We start from the raw sequence: 17626 nt of genomic DNA, 5'->3' as shown, positions 1-17626 counted from the left end.
AAGAACGAATTACCCCCTTTTCTCGAAAATTTGGGAATACGCGCGTCTTTATATAATAATGATAAAATAAGATTTATAGTATTCAGAACATTTTGTTCGATTGTGGTTTAATTAATAATTTTAGTCCACTGTTTTGAGAAAACAAACTCATCCAAATCAAACTAATTTCTACGTGAGATTTTTTCTATGTATAAACATAAATAAACACTTGAATTTCAGATTGCTATTACCTAGTGCTGAAGGACATTTTATCCCGTTAGTTAAGTTCTTTAAATATATTTTACGTACGGCGCAGGGGTGTAAGTTAATGGTTTCTGCGATTTTTCATTTTTTACGAAATGCAGCTACATATCAAAAGAAAGAGAATAAAAAACAGAGTAAGACGCAGTAATAAAATACAGGGTGTTCAAAACTGAAACACCGATATTTGCTAATTGTAATGCTTTAGATTTTTATAAACAATTGGTGCATTAAAATTTAGTTTAATTGAGACCACAACGAAGCATGTACCTCTCTTCAACTCCCTATAAAATGTTATAACACATATTTTAAAAATAATCCGATTGTAATTTTTTAATCTATTTTTCTATCTCTAATAATAAATGAGATATCGAAGATGTCGCACTTAGTGACTCATCCTGTATATATTGCATTTAAAAAAATATAAGTTTGCGCCACGACGCCGACGCTATGTATACGTTTTAGTGGCAATGTATTAGCAAGTATTTTAGTTTCAAGCTTCCCCGTTTTGAGGCTAAAAACAATGACGTTTACAGAAGTTCAATATTTCTTAGTGTGTTATGTTAACGGTAACCTTCAAAACCTGCGAAAATCAAACCAATCGATTCAGTAGTTTCTATAATCTATATCTATCTATCTATAAATTACAAACATATTAGTGTATGTAAGTTAAATTGTATTTAGTCAGTGAAATTTTGAGATGATGTTATCAAATTTTTAAGACATGAGCAGATGAATTCTGATTAACGATTTATCACGTTTGCAATAACTCTAAAATGTGTACAAAAATTTTTAGAGCAATCGCTGTTGTATTTTTTGGGTTGTAAAACTTTTTTGTAAAATTTACTCCTATTTCTTTTCTAAATATCTACTTCCATACGATTAAAAATAAGGGTAAATCACTGGTATAGAAATATATTATTGTGAATACCCTGAATATGATTTACTTTCTTACATTTTGAGATCACTTCATCACATTTTTAATGACAAGAATCAGAAAAAAAAATTGTTAGCCATTTAAAAGTAGTGGTGAGCATGCATTTGATATACGTTTTACTAAATAACTTTGATTCACTTTTTAGTAAGTCAATACTCTGGCATATAAAATACAACACAATTTAAGATAATGTTACGTATCGGCAGAATTAAAAAATATATATAAGAGCCCTTTTTGAAGTAAGCAAAAAAAAAATTTGGATAGAAAATTTAAAAAATTAAAAAAATACTGCTGAAACAGAAACTAGTTAGACAGCAACTTATTTCATTTTTTTTAATATGATGATGACGTCTCGATCGGATACACAAATAAACTTTTGTTAATATTTTTTATTCTCATATGATGTTGATTAAGAGATACTGTTATTATAAATCTAAAAATTACTACACTGAAAGTCAGATTTCTTCGTGAAATTGCTTCTCGTATTTTGCCATTTTTGTAATAAAATAACGCAGTCACTATTGATATCTGACAAAGAAATATTTTTTAAATGGCTACTAAAAAACTAATAAAAGTAATTAATAAGTAAATCATTTTTTAATGTGACATAAATACCTGTCACAATTAATTCTTCGATTTTATTTAAAGCATAAACATCCTCTTAAATATTATTCAGTGATATTTCTACGCCTCACAAACAAAACTTTCTACTCATTGAATAATTCAAGAGAAACAACTGCGAAATTTATAAAATTTACTGTCGTTCTTAGGTAGAGAACAGAAGAATAATAACTTTGTTATGGCGAGGTAAAAACAATGGGGTTGAATTCGGTTGTCAACATCAATTATTATCAGTCAAAACGTTCTATAAAAGAAAGGAAAAAACGTTCAGTCCTAATGGATTTAGAGCAAAAATTGGTGGCACAAAAGATGTATAACGCAACAAAAGTGAAAAAGTTGTCTATTGTATTCCACTTAAAGTTAGCGGAAAAAACCCTTTTCAAAGATTAATTTATAGTTGCCTATTGAATGTCGATAAATTTTAATCTCACTAAGAATTGTTGCAATAAATAAAACTTCCCGAAAATATAAGACTGGGATGACATATTGTGTCCCGGCGCCTCCACCAAATAGATACGTGTGGAACAACGATGTGTTTCATCGACATAAAGAATATATTAAATTGTTTGAAAATTGTTCTGTCATCATTAAGGCCATTTGTTCCTAAAATAGATCATCATAAATTATCCCCGAAACAATACATTGATGTAAATGATTTATTAAACACTAACTATGAAAGTTGTTTTTTTTTCTCAGCATACCAAGTCGGCCAACCACTTTGATTAAATATAAAACGTACTAATTAATAATGAATAGTATATTTTTAAAATGGAACAACCCTGTCTTACCGTGACATCATATAGAAAACAATTTGTTCGTCCAGCAGAAACAATTTGTGCTGTTACTTTTGTTATTGATTCAAGGATTAGATGTTGAAAACAAACTTAACGTCTATATTGCACCAGGAGCCTAGTGAAAAAATCTCATATAGAACTTTTTTCATTAGAAAGCAAAAAATCCCATTGTGCCAATTATGTAGCATATTGGCCCTTTTCATACAAGCTTTTCTTTGTTTCAGAATCGTCGTCTCTCAAATCTGTGAGGATCCGAGTGCCGGAAGTAGTCAAATCTGGAGAAACGGTGACGTTATCGTGCGAATACGATCTGGAAGAGGTAGCTCTATACACGATCAAATGGTATTGGAAAGACTTGGAGTTCTACCGCTTCGTCCCGAAAGAGTCTCCACCATTTCGAGCTTTCACGATGAAATACATTAACGTCGATGTGAGTCGGATTTATGAATTATGTTCAATTACGAAAACAAAAACGTATTTCTTTGTGCGCGGAAACGTTATGTTTGTTTTGTTTGGCTTGAGTGTATCGAGGAAATGCTGAAATTGGAATTGCCATAGTTACAGTATGGCTGAATCCGCTTGAAGATGAGCTTGCCGGCAATAAAAGTTAAGTAGCGCAGATTTAGGGATTGTAATAAGTGCCTCTGTACACACACGGGCTCAGCGACAGGTAATATTCCTTCGACCAATATTATCCAGCGCAGAGATCAACAGTGTTAAGGAAATCTCTTGAAAATTTCAACGTTTAATATTACGCTTTGGTTCCGTCTAATTGTCACTTCTAGTTTCATGCTGGATTAAAAATTTACGATTTTCAAGATATTAAAAAAGAATTTAATAGTCAAGAAAAGACATCATGAAATACTACCGTCCTGAACAACTGCATATTTTAAAGCCTTATGTTAAAAATGAACAATATGTTAATAACTAGAAAAATTGTTTTCCTAATATTCTAAGTCGTGACATTCACAGATTATTTGTTTTAACATCTGTGAAAGCAGTTTCAGAAAATAAAAAAATGTTATTGTACCGAAACACCGGCAATAACCCGTCTATCAACAAATTTATTTTTTCAAGACGATGTCAACAACTTTATGGCTGGGAAGATGTATTGATTTTGATATGTAAAATGCGAGGGTAATGAAAACCTTACTACGTTCCCAGAACTACAGGTAAATTAGATAAACCTTTTCTAGGTTAATCAATAAAATAAATCTTTTTATACAATGATATTTTAAACATTTTGATGTTAGCGAAGCACGTGCAGTACCAAGCGTAAACTTGGCAAGTATTGTAATAAGATTTATTTGACGAACGGTTAATTTCATGTTTTCTTGACGTTTCATGGCTCTCAGAATATGAAAAAATAGGTCTACCGTTTCCGTTTGTCGGTCGTCTGTCGTATTTTGACGATTTTATTACGCAAATAACACTATGCAACACTAAAAAATTCACAGAAAGTTCAGATAATGTTTGAGGTTGGGTATACTCCATATATTAAAGAAAAAAATGTTTTATACTCATATCACATCACACAACATAGATAACGGGTGTTTTGTTTTTCTTAATTTTTGGGACACTTGATTGCATTTAATCGTAAAAATATCGCTTTTATGTATCCACCCATGCTTGCAGACTTCTGTTGGTGCCTTCAGAGGGATACTGCGAGATCTGGCTACAATAGGAATGCCAATCGTTCGAAAAAAAAAAAGACCTTTTTCAATGAAAAATGAAGTATTGTTTTATTAATTTTGTATGATTTCAAAAAATTCAATAAACACTTTTCATTGTGATACCTGATGAGATAGGTTGGGTACCTATACTCCATATACTAAAGAAAAAAATGTTTTATACCCATATCACATCATAAAACATAGATAACGGGTGTTTTGTTTTTCTTACTTTTTGGGACACTTGATTGCATTTAATCGTAAAAATGTCGCTTTTATGTATCCACCCATACTTGCAGACTTCTGTTGGTGTCTTCAGAGGGATACTGCGAGATCTGGCTACAATAGGAATGCCAATCGTTCGAAAAAAAAGACCTTTTTCAATGAAAAATGAAGTATTGTTTTATTAATTTTTTATGATTTCAAAAAATTCAATAAACACTTTTCATCTTGAAACCTGATGTGATAGGTTGGGTACCTATAATTCATATACTAACGAAAAAAATATTTTATACCCATATCATACCACAAAACATAGATAACGGGTGTTTTGTTTTTCTTACTTTTTGGGACACTTGATTGCATTTAATCGTAAAAATATCGCTTTTATGTATCCACCCATGCTTGCAGACTTCTCTTGGTGTCTTCAGAGGGATACTGCCAGATCTGGTTACAATAAGAATGCCAATCGTTCGAAAAAAAAGACCTTTTTCAATGAAAAATGAAGTTTTGTTTTATTAATTTTGTATGATTTCAAAAAATTCAATAAACACTTTTCATTTTGAAACCTGATGTGATACGATTCTTTCAAGCATAATCCTCAATTGAGTTTGAGGCAAGAAATTTTAACTACATACTGTGCATTCTGTGAATTTTATTTTTTTTTAATTTGTTGCATAGTGTAATTCCTGAAACTACTGGAGTATGAAATATTATTGATATTTTAAGAACATAAGAAATTTGCAGAATAAAATTTTATAATTTATTTAAGAAACTGGGATTGTTTGGTGTTTATTTAAAATGTAACATTTGATTATCCAAATTTGAAGCAAATTTTAACTAAAATTGAGAAATAATAAATTCTTATTTCTCGGCCGTAAGCTAAGGAAGTATTGTAACGGCAACTTTCTTATTAAACACATAATATCTGAAACTACTGGACTGATTGTTGTTAAAAAAAACAATTCTTGTATAACAACATTTTAATGGTTGATTGGTTTAAATATGGCGGATTCGATCCTCTCATATACCACTTTTTTTTTACTTCTGGAGCGTACGCTAAATAAGTTTTGTAGTAGGAACCATCGAGTGAAGGCAGATAATTGTTAAATTTTAAACGGATGTTAGGAATATTGTATAGATGGTAAAACGCTAACCAAAATTTATTTAAACATCCCCACTAACAATCTAATGACGGTATCTTAAAACTTTGCTTAGTACATGCCATATAAATTTTATAAAATAACATACGCCTGTACTTGCAGATTATTATTTGCCTTGATTTTCTTTGTTGTTATAATTTTTATTATTCAATATTTCTCGTACAGGTTTACCTGTACTTTAGCAGTCCATTCGTAGATGAATCTGTTGGACTGGTTGCAAACAAGCTTGGATCAATATTTACTTCCCAAGCGTAAGCGAGTCCGTCGGTCGACTTTCTACTTTTACGTTTTCTCGACCTTTCATGACCCCTACAGGACGAAGAAATAGGTATCACGTTTCTGTCTGTCTGTCCGTCTGTCTGTCGTCACGGATTTTAATGGACAGATAATCTCCGAAAGGAGCCTGTTTAAAGCTAAAATTATAATAAAAAATCTCCGAAAGTACTGGGCCGATTGTTGTCAAATTTTGTATTTATATTAGGAATATCATGTAGATGCTAGAACGCTAACCAAAATTTCTCTAATCATCCCCACCACTAATACGATGACGTCACTTCAATATTGTACATAGCAAATGGGTTTTAAATTGTATAAAATAACGTAGTCCTAAATATGTAGTTTATGACTCAGAGTAGAGTGTTTACCCAAAACGTCCAGATCTTTGGAAAAAAAATTAAAATTATGAAACATTTTGCAATTTAATTTTGAATCTGCTTAACCGAATGCTTTTTTTTTTAGTCAAAATATATTTGCTTATTCCCTCAAAAAAATTGATGACGTCAGCTCAAAAGTTTTCTGAATAAATCCTTTCTTAAATGTAGAAATATGATGAGTCTGTACTTGTAATTTATCATTCCATGCATATTTTTTTGATTTGCATAGACAGGTTGACTCAAAAAAATCAATAAATGCGTGAATATATTTTATTTATTTAATCGGGAACTACAAAACCGAATGCTTTGAAATCTTGAAGATGTTTTAAAATTATCATAAGCATGGTAAATTTTTCATCAAAATGTATTTGGTCGTCCCCCCTAAAAAATGTATGACGTCACCACAAAATTTTGCTTAATTAATCATATCTAAAATGTACAAAATTTGATGAGTCTGTACTTGTGATTCATCATTTCATTAATATTTTTTGGATTTGCGGATACAGGGTGACTCAAAAAAAAATATCATTGTATTTCAGAAGCGAGGGAAGTTCTGTCGAAACAACTTTCGATCGATTTTTTTGAATTAATAAAATCCCGTTCATCTTTAATTACAAAATGCTACCAAAAATTTTTCCTTGTAAAAAAATTGAGTAAGTTAGCAAACAGTTGTTTTCGCTTCCTACTCTGAGTATATGGTTTCTTAGAATAATGAGTTTGTATCAATGCAAAACCGCGTCTTCGATAGCAGAAGACCTGTTAACAATCCACTGTTTTCTTCGATATTTCGATCTGTATGGTTGTTGTAATACACTATGATGGTTAAAAAAAGTGAATAAGGCAATTTATTTTACTGACTAAATCAAGAATACCCGATATTCCAGAAAATTTGAGAACATATTACAATTTACATGCATGCATGCGAATGCTTCTTTACCTTTACTTTAGTACACACATTTATTTATTTTAACTTATCGGGATTATCATAAAAAATCAAATTTTCAAAATCAAACTTTGTAAATTATCGAAAAATTTTGACAAATTGTACAGTTGCGAGCACGGAATAATGCATGCGTTAATTTTCCTAGTTTAACTAAAAAAAATCATAGGCGTACATATAGAATAAAATGTCAAATCATTTGTCACTTATTCGTATTATTTTAAACCTAAACGCCACTGTTGTGTCATTTTGACATTAAATAACCGTTTTACACTGCGAAAAAGATTTAATTTATCCAACCGAGACAAATGGAAGCATAAACTATTCCATGATCCCAATTGTGCCAATTTTTACTTCCTGAGCGTAAGCTAAAGCCCTACAACACGAAAAGTAGGTCCCACGTTTCCGTCTGTCTGTCCTCTGTCTGTCTATCTATCTGTCTGTTTGTCTGTGTCAATTTTTATTAATCTCTGAAACTACTGGCTAGATTGTTGTCAAATTTTAAACGTATGTTAGAAATATCGTGTAGATAGCAAGACGCTAACCCAAACTGCCTAATCATTCCTACCAACAATCGGAAAACGTCATCTCTAAAATGTACAATATTAAATATTATTTAAATTTTATAAAATGAGATAGAAGAGTTTTTACCTCAGACGTCCTGATTTTTGAAAAAAAAAAATTAAAATTGGACTACAACATTTTACTATTTAACTTTTAAAATATTCTGAAATATTACAAACGTTTTAAGGTCATCTTAGGGATAGTAAATCGTTAATCAAAATTTATCCCTTGTAACCCACCACACAAATGATGTAATCTTACAAGTTTGCGTAAATTTTATAAAATAACATATTCCTGCAAGTGTAATTTATAAAACAGTGTTGTGGTGCATATTTTTGAAAAAAAATCATAATTGTATAGCAGTATTGTACAAATTAACTTTGAGTTTACAAAACCGAATACTGTGAAATCTTGCAAATGTCTAATACTGTAATAATATCCGTCTATCTCCTCCCCAAAAAATTGATGACGTCATCTCTAAATTTTGCTGAATAATTTCTATCTAAAATACGCAGAATGTTATGACTCTTTAGTTGTAGTTTATTAATGGATTCATAGTTTTGATATTACTTATGCAGTGTATACAGAGTCATACGAAATAATTAATGAATTAGAAAATTGTTTTTTTATCAAATAAAGAACGGTTCACCGTACTTTCCCGAAAATGTAAGCATACAGTACTGTACTTATTAGTATTACACTGTATCTACTCAAATTGTTATTCCTACGTGCTCTTCATACAATGTTCATGACGTTCGACGTAATTACAAAATTTTGTTACGGAAAACTCACTTGAAACATATGCATAGCATGCTTCTTTACCTATACTTTGACGGTCCACACATATTTTTATTTTAACTTATAGGGAGTAGCATTATAAAACTTACAAATTTAAATTTTATAATTTTTCGAAGGAGTCGTATTTATTGGACTATATCTTACAGGCGAGGGAAGTTCTGTCGAAATAACTTTCAAAGATTTTTTTATTACACTGTGAACGGTATTATCTTTGTTTTTTACATTAATCGGTACGGTAATTTCTGAAGTTACCATTTTAAAATTGTCTGTCCACAGAGACGGCAACGGGAAACTTACATTTACGTATTTTAAAACAATATGGAACTAAACTAGAATTATATTTACACTTTCCCTTTCCTTAACGGCGAGTAAAAATTCAATATCATTTCCATTTAAAGTAGATTTAGTCATCATTTCTCCGCCAATTGAAAATCAATTTAGTAATCGAGAATGATGTGAAACGTCATCACATCAATAATATAAAACACGTTAAAAAATACAACCCTTTTCAAGTCTGAAATTTTTTTAACATAAAGTAGAATCACCAAATGCAGCCTTTTCTAAGTTGAAAGTTGTTGCTAAAAATGCAGGTTTGCATATTGTATATACCCACATGAAAAAATATGAAACATTTTGCGGTTATTCCAATTCAAGAATAACATTTTTCTTTAATACTTTACACAATTATTTTAGTTACTGACCCCAACATTTTGTTAATATATCAACTTTTATTGTAAAAGTGGCGCATGAATCAATTGAATCAGCGACCTTCGCGTTAGTAATATGTCATTTTTCTCTTATAAAATCTTCTTATGCAGTTTTGATTTATTCAGAAAAATCTGGCTGTCTGAATAAGCAATGGCGGATTCATAAATCACAAACATTAGAGTATGTTATTTTCTAAAATTTAAATACCATTTACTACGAAAAAAATTTGGTTGACGTGGGTATGATTAGACAAATTTGGTTAGAGTTCTACGATTTACACGATATTACTAAAATACACATAAAATTTGACAGCAATCGGGCCGGTAGTTTCGGAGATTATGTGTTTTATATGTTGATGATTTTATTAGACAACTATTTTCCGAAAGTACGGGACAGATTGCTGTGAAATTTTAGGCTTGTTTCAATCATATCGTATAGGGATTTTCATCAAAAATTTGCTGACGTCATCTCAAAATTTTGCAAATGCTGTGTAAAATGTACGAAGTACCTAGTATGTGTCTAATTGTCGATATTTTGTGATTTACTCAGCCAACCCTACTTTTAACTGCATACATAGACCTTTCTGGAAAAAAATCAATCGTCACCTCATTTAGTTATGAAATAATTCCATAACAGTTGATTTTCTTAATAAATAACCATCAGATACAGTGAATCGATGATAGAAAACCTATCCTTTTGGACGGCCACAGCGATACCCGTACCGTCTTTGCAGGGAATGAAACGCATTTTTTCCAGTCCGCCCCTGTGCACCTAGGTCTCAAGTCCGGAAAAAGCACAATTACGCAAAACGAGAAACAGTGATAAAAAGAAATATCTGCTCGCTCCTTACCCTTTGTCCGGAAATTCTGCTCATTTCCCCTTATGGCGAAGTTTTTGAAATAAAAGTCAAATTACAGAATAGTTCTGAATTTTCGAGCTGCATCATTAAATAAGTTTTTCTCGTTCCTCGGAGCTTATATCCTCCTTCAAGTTGCTCACTTCAGAAATAATTGTTGTTGATATCGGGAAAAGAATATTTTCGGTTAGTTTCCAAATACGTAGTTCACTAATTTGATAGTAATACGACAGCTGAGACACCTGCTGCACCCGCTGAGCGAAACACGTAGTTAAACGTGACTCGAAGTAGAAGAAGAACTTGTTTAGCTTTCAACTGTAATTTCGCAGGAAATCATGGTTCAGAAACTCAGCGAATTAAGAGAATGTCGTTGTGTATATTTTATTATAAACGGAATTGCGCTATTAACCTCAATAAAGCAGCCCAACATCAAACGTCGAATGTTCATGTAACAAACAAACGTCTTGTGCTCTAGCGAGGGGAGATATTTTTGGCTAATTGGGGCGAACCAAATTATTATAATTTGGCATCGCGAAATAAATTTGAAACTTTATAGAACTCGAAATATAATATGATAACCGAGTTGAGGACTGTGTTAGACTAAAAATGTAAATTATCAAATTTAGGCAATTTAGTTTTCACTGATTTGAATAATAATTCAAAAACATAAAAAGGGATGCTGAAAAGAGCTGAAAACAAATACAGTAAAAGTTTCCAAAAAACTTCAAGAATGAAACTACTACCAACTATATTTTATGTACCTACTGTAATCCATAGGGGTAATACTACAACATTTTAATGTTATGTATTTACCAGTCTGGACTTGGGAGACAGTTTCTTTAAATATCATCACTCTTAACACATTGTGGTATAACATTAAGTGCGCATACCCTTAACAATGCGGACGTTTTATGTGTATTTTCATCGTATGGGCAACAAAAGCATTAATTTACATATTAGTGCTTGTTTAACCTCCAGAATAAATTACAGTGTGATGAATTTTTTTGTTATATTCAAATTTTATTTTATTAAGCAAAAGTATCCACATATTTAATTAAAATAAAAACTACATGTACTGAAATCAAAATGAGGTTGCAGAGGGAAAATGTTTATAAAATAAAATGTAATAAAAAGTTAATTGCTACGCTACAACAGGGTGTAATATTTTATTGCTTTACTCTTGATAACAACAAAAATAAATTAATCTCGATACTGTAATAACCCACATCAATGGCTCTTCTGACGAAAGTATTTTAGAAACTTTTAACGAAACAAAATACGCTCAAGTCAAGATGTTTTCATGTTGTGAACAAACACAGTGTCAAATGTCTTGTTGAAAAAAACTATAAAAGGCAGTCTTATTTTATATGAACCATTCACTTCATTCCTATTATAATGTAATGATGGTTTGTTATTTTTGTTTATTACTCATGTTAGTATAATGAAAGAAAGAAATGTATGAAAGCATATTATAGGTGGGTAATGTGTTCAGTAATGAAATGCTTATTTTTTCAGAAACTATACAGGGTGATTTCGAAATGTGTGCAATAAAGTTTAGGATAGCAATGTCTAGAAAAAATTATTTAAAATTAAATATAAACGTGCAAAAACACGATAAGGGCCAGTCATGTATCAGTTGGTTACCGTCGTTATGTTCGGTTAACGTCTTAACAATGCTTTATGGTGTACAGTATTTCCGAGATCATGGTACCTTCAAGCCTCAAACTCACGATCGTGGCCGAAAGAATACTACAAGCTTAAGAACAAATTTTGGAACGTCTAAGAAGAGCCCGACATCAGTACTCGCCGACTTGCAGCTGAAGTTGGAGTTTGACAGTCTGTAGTACATCGTACATTAAAATAACAAGGGTTACATCCACACCACGTTCAGAAAGGGCAAGCTTTGGAGCCCGTTGATTTTCCACGTCATGTAATTTGTTGCAAATGGTTATTACAACAATATCGTGAACGCCCTTTTTTAAATTGCATTCTGCTCGTCAAGAAGTACGACTTCAGCGACAGTTTTCCATAAATGTGTGGTATCGTAAATGACCTTTAAGTTGGACCTTATGTTTTACCTGCACTCACCCAATGTCAAAATCGTATGAGTCTTTTGGTTGCTGAATACATTTTGCTTCAATTTTCCCGAAAACTCAGTTTTCACTTGGTAATATCTGATATTACGTCAATGTTATTATAACAAAATAGATATTTAAAAAAAATGCAGCATCCACTGTCCATGGTTTCGTCTGTTTATTTTCAATTTATTTTTCAACTGGATATTGATGTTACCAAACTGTTTCTTCTAATATATATTTCAGACAACTCTAAATGTTGTGTCGTCATATTTTTTTATACTTTTGTTCGTATTACTTCTCTGCTCGGTTCAAATCTTTTAAATAATTTGAATACTAAAGTCTAATTAAGCACTGTTTACACGTTCACGTTAAGCAGATTGAAATCATCTAATATCTTCTGCATATGACACAGAACATTATCTTCCACTGTGGCATTTAACGTACCACGAATGTCTCCAAATTATGTAAATACATTCAGCGTCCCTAGAGCACATACGTATATTTTACGTCGTATACAATTATTAACTACGACGAGTCGATGTCCTTAATATACCATAGATTACACACACTAAGAGGTTGACTTTTTCATAAGTTTGTATTTAAGTGTCTTCTGTTTTTATTTGCCCTATTTATTATTAATGTTTTATTTTAATATTTACGAGTTGCTAGAACTGCATTTTGTTTGTTCTATACCTTTGCCTCACCTTCATGGTCGTTATGATTATCGACGCGAGGCTACTCCGATCTAGCTTTTTGAAGTTAATTTTGACAAAAACTAACACATTATTTTAAAATTAATTCATTATGTGATAAAATACGCACATAATCCTCTTCAAGGATTTCATCATTCTGAGTTAATGACCAATTTTGAATAATTTATGTAGTCACTCATCTTTTACACTTTTCGATACTAAAGCACATTTCTGTGTATACATATAGAACACGGATCATTAGATTTAAGGACCAGTTTTCCCTATTTGCGTATAATTTTGCACTCTCTGTATGTGGTATGTGTAATAGTTTTCTTTCAGTTTTGTGCCAGATTTTTAAAAAAATAAAAAAAAAATTTGCATTTAAACTGAAATGCACAATATATGATTCTCTGTATTTTTTATCAGACAGACACAGTTAAGCGGATATTATGTTGTACTCACCACCGACCAGGAGATTATTAGTAGTCAAGTTAGACTACAATCATTACGAATATAAAAGTCAAGAAATAATGTGAATTTGAAAGTGAAACGACGTTCAAGTTTGCAGAACCTCAACATACTAACATGTTTACCGCAATTCCGCCAATTTTACTCCCTTCCCCCAGCCTGACCTGAATACTAACAGTCCTCTACGCTACTTACATATACGAAGAAAAGGGTCTGTCCATCAATTTTTCTTTAATGCACGCTTCATCTTCCGGGATTTGTTGTGGCAAATTAATTGCCCTCATAGAATACCCTCATCGCCCTTTCTGTTTCTCGCCATTGTTTAAGCCTACATATATAGGTGACACAATTTTTTAAATTATGGAGTGGTAGGTACCACAATTACAACTACTGTCCAAGTATCAATTCTATTTACTGGAGCCATCGTATTTATTTCTTTTTACTTCCCAACGTAAGCTAGAGAAGTATTATACTAGCGTCCATCCGAACGGCTACTTTCAAGTTTTCTTAATGTTTCATGACACATAAAGTGATCAAATAGCTCTCCGATTTCCGTTCGTCTACCTGTTTATCTGGATGGTAATTTTAACCAAAATTTATCTGAACATCCTCACCAACAATTTGAAGATGTTACCAAAGGTTTAGTTGGTAAATACTATTTAAAATTGATTCAAAACATTCTTCCGTAGATACTTGTGGTTTATGAATCCGAGTTTCTAAAACGAAAACTAAATTGTATAGCAGCAGTAGCGCTCAAAAAACCATGATTAACAATAAACGATGTTAAGAGTTTTAGGACAAATGGTTGTGTGGTGGATAAAATAACATTGTTTCTTTTTAATTTCAAGTATAGGACGTCACCCACAAACCGAATTGGACGTGACTGATCTTAAACGTGTGATATTGAATAAAAATATTGATGTCCGTTTTTTTAGGGCTACTTCTTAAAATGTTGACAACATCATCACAAAATTCTGTAATCGAAAAATCTACTTTTGTGTGCACTTTTCTTGAAACGATTATTTTTAAAAGCAATTATTCAGTTTTTCTTACCTTATTATGTAGTGCTGAATTTTTTTCTTTGACGCTTTTCATTGAAATTTTCTTGAAATTATGATTTTAAACAGAAATAATTAATTTTTCTTAGATTATTAGGTTGTGGTACTTTTACGATTTCATTTTCTCTCTTTTGCGTTATTAAAACCTTTGGATTTTGTCCTTCTCTTTTAATTCTCTTTGTCCCATATCTCTCTACGATCTGATTTCAGTTACAACAATGACTTCATTTCATATTATTGTTATACTGCCACTCCATGTACACCACAGGGATCTACGTTAGGTCCTTTATTATTGTTCTGTCTTTAGATCAACAATGTTTTAGACTCGCTTAAACACTCCAGTCCTCATGTTTGCTGATGATGTCAAAATACTTCGTCGAATTTCAAATTATGCCAATTATTTTCTATTGCAAGAAGACACAAACAATTTCTTAGTTGGTGTATAGTATTAATTTTTTAACGGTTAAGAAGGATAAATATCGAATTATTTCTTACAGTACGTGTAAAAATGGCATTTCCTTCAGGTATACATTACATAGCACGTCCTTCAACAGTCGAATTTACACGACTAACTATTACAGCGATTATGCACAAAACAATTCCAGCGCAATTTGACTGGACTCTCTTCACTCAACTGGCTGAATCATAATCGTTCACGAAGGTGTCCTCTATTTAAACTCATACTTCTGCGATCGAGGCCTTTCTCGAATACCCGTCGCGACTTCCGCTTCCAGGCTTTTTGAACACCGCTCGCCCGCCGTCACCAACGATGAGCCACCCGTTATTGCCGTGCATACCTACTAGAAAGCTCTCAACGGCCCATAGGCGTCGTACCGGGGTGGCGTATGGGTTTCTTTCATAACAATACTATATATAACTATAAAACCGTTGTTTTAAGTTACCTGCTATACTGAAAAATTCGCTAATATGACTTTTGACATTAAGATTTCATTTCATACTTCTCTATGTTAAAAATTTTACGTACGACTAGAAATAAGTGAAAATGACTGAGGTATTTTGTTCCAACTTTTAGGATCCTTCATAGTGTGATTAACCTCAAACATCAATAAAAATTTGTATACCGCCAAGCTTCCTTGCCTGCGAAGAGATCAGTGTCAACACATTGAAATGAACGTTATACATAGGAGTATTATTTTTATATTTTGTGATTATGTACAACTTAAAACAATTGCAAGGTATATTTTGTTTATTTCGCATATTTAAATAGGGGTATGTACTGGAGGAAAGCGCAAAACAGTATTCATCTTCATCTTCATCTTCAATTTTTACCATCTACGCAGTTGAACCATTCCTCTATTAATGGTGTCATAACGATGACTCAAGACTTTTAATTACTTGAATGGCTTTGCTACTAAATTTTTGGATTTTTCCCTCTAGAACACTCCAAACCCTTTGTGTAATTCTGTAGATTCCCAATGGTAAGGTGACAAACGAAGAACTTCTTCATCGGGTACATAATTTTTGGCGTATTCTTTTGTGTAGAAAACCTCTACTAACTATTTTTTTTTTGTACAACCCTCTCCAATATAAATCATGCTTATACATGAATTCCAAAAGGTCTAGTTTTCTGAGATTTGTCGAAGAAACTTTTTCAGGCTAACTCCGAACGGATAAATTTTGCAAGAGCCTTTCAGCAGATTACTTGAAAAACATCCTCTGATATATATGCTTTTTGTGGCTAAAAATAGGTCATTTCTGACCTTCGCTCCGATTGTGATCTGCATTGAGTATTATAGTTCGCTGTTCTCTATTTCTTCTATTTTCCCTCCAACTTTTTTTTACTGCATCATTGGTTACATCTATAGCAATTAACATACCTAGGATGTAATAAAAATCATAACAGCCGCAAATGTAAATTCGTAATCCGAGCGATAGCGAGGATTTTGAGACATTTAGGGCTGTTATGACATTGTTACATCCGTTGTATGTTCAAAGTTTCAACGGATTTAGTTCATTGAGCCAAAAATTGAAAACAATTAAAACAGGCAATTTGCTTTGAAAAAAATAGACCTGATCATGAGATGTTTCCCATGGTTACATTTTGTTGTTTATTCAAAAAAAAATTGTGAACAAAATTAGAAAAATGGTGGATTTATTGCCTGAAAATGTCAAAAATGCAGCCAGTCAAGCATTAAACAGTTTAAATAAAGTAACTTACAGTTATTGGTTTTCACATTTATTACTTTGCAATTCCTTGACAAAGTTGACAGTTGGCATTTTACATACAGGATACATTTATGGCCAGAGTTAGGCAAAGCCGAAGTGATGAGGAAGCAATCAGACAAATATTAAATACGACGGCGCGACGTCAGGCGTTAAATTTGGCTAGCCGATTGTGCAGTCTCAACCTCAGTGGCGTTTGATTCACTTCAAGACTCAAGGTTTATGTGATCAAGATCATCACAAAAATTTTGACGTTGAACAGTCATTTTTAATTTTTAAAGCAATTTTAACATCTAGAACTCGTATAACTGAGGAAAACATCGAAAAGTAGTAATTGTTATTAGGAATTCCCGAAGTTGTAAACCACGACTACAATAGCGCGATGCCGAAGCCTGGTTATGGCTTTCCTACCAGCCAACTTTTATAAATGTAAACAGGCATTTAATAGAAACCGGTAATAATATATTACTAGTCTTTGGTCAGCTCGATTTTTTTTTAATTTGTTTTTGTTTTGTTTAATATTGTTACGTTGAACGGGTATTAAAATCGGCGTCGGTTAAACTCAACAATACACTTCTTAGTAACTCGGATTTACACGACTATTTACGAAGCGATTATGTACAAAATAATTTCCCACAAGATTCACTGGGTTTTTCTCGACATTCGTTGGACTCGACTTGTTAATTGAGCTCTCGTTGTCTGGACTACACTCGACTGACGCGTTCCCGAAGGTGGCCTCTATTTAAAGTCACAGTTCCTTCTAGTTGTGCGGCGATCAGCGTCTTTCTGAAATCCATCGCGACTTCCGCTTCCAGGCTTTTCCCTAGAGAGCGCCGCTCAGCCGTCATCACCGACAATGAGTCATCGTCGCCGTACATACTAGAATCCTTTCCCAACCATTTTCTTCCACTCTAACGTTGTGTTCTTCGATGTCGTTTTCAACCAAAAACCGTCCGTTTTCTTGAACTTTACTAAGCGCACAA

General features: G+C 32.3%; 1 protein-coding gene across 1 annotated transcript in view; it reads left to right on the top strand.

Moving 5' to 3' along the window:
- LOC135119515 (uncharacterized) overlaps positions 1-17626 on the top strand; it is an 87686-nt gene that overhangs the window by 46919 nt on the left and 23141 nt on the right. The window contains exon 3 of the mRNA XM_064043926.1: positions 2817-3022. Within this exon, the coding sequence (XP_063899996.1) occupies positions 2817-3022 (206 nt within the window). The remainder of the gene's footprint in view (positions 1-2816; positions 3023-17626) is intronic.

The sequence above is a fragment of the Zophobas morio genome, unplaced genomic scaffold (genome assembly GCF_036711695.1).
Source record: "Zophobas morio isolate AGI-343-1 ecotype UQ-CSIRO unplaced genomic scaffold, CSIRO_AGI_Zmor_V1 ptg000005l, whole genome shotgun sequence".
Lineage (NCBI taxonomy): Eukaryota > Metazoa > Arthropoda > Insecta > Coleoptera > Tenebrionidae > Zophobas > Zophobas morio.
The sequence above is the reverse complement of the archived record's forward strand: the minus strand, read 5'-3'. Positions and strand labels throughout refer to the sequence as shown.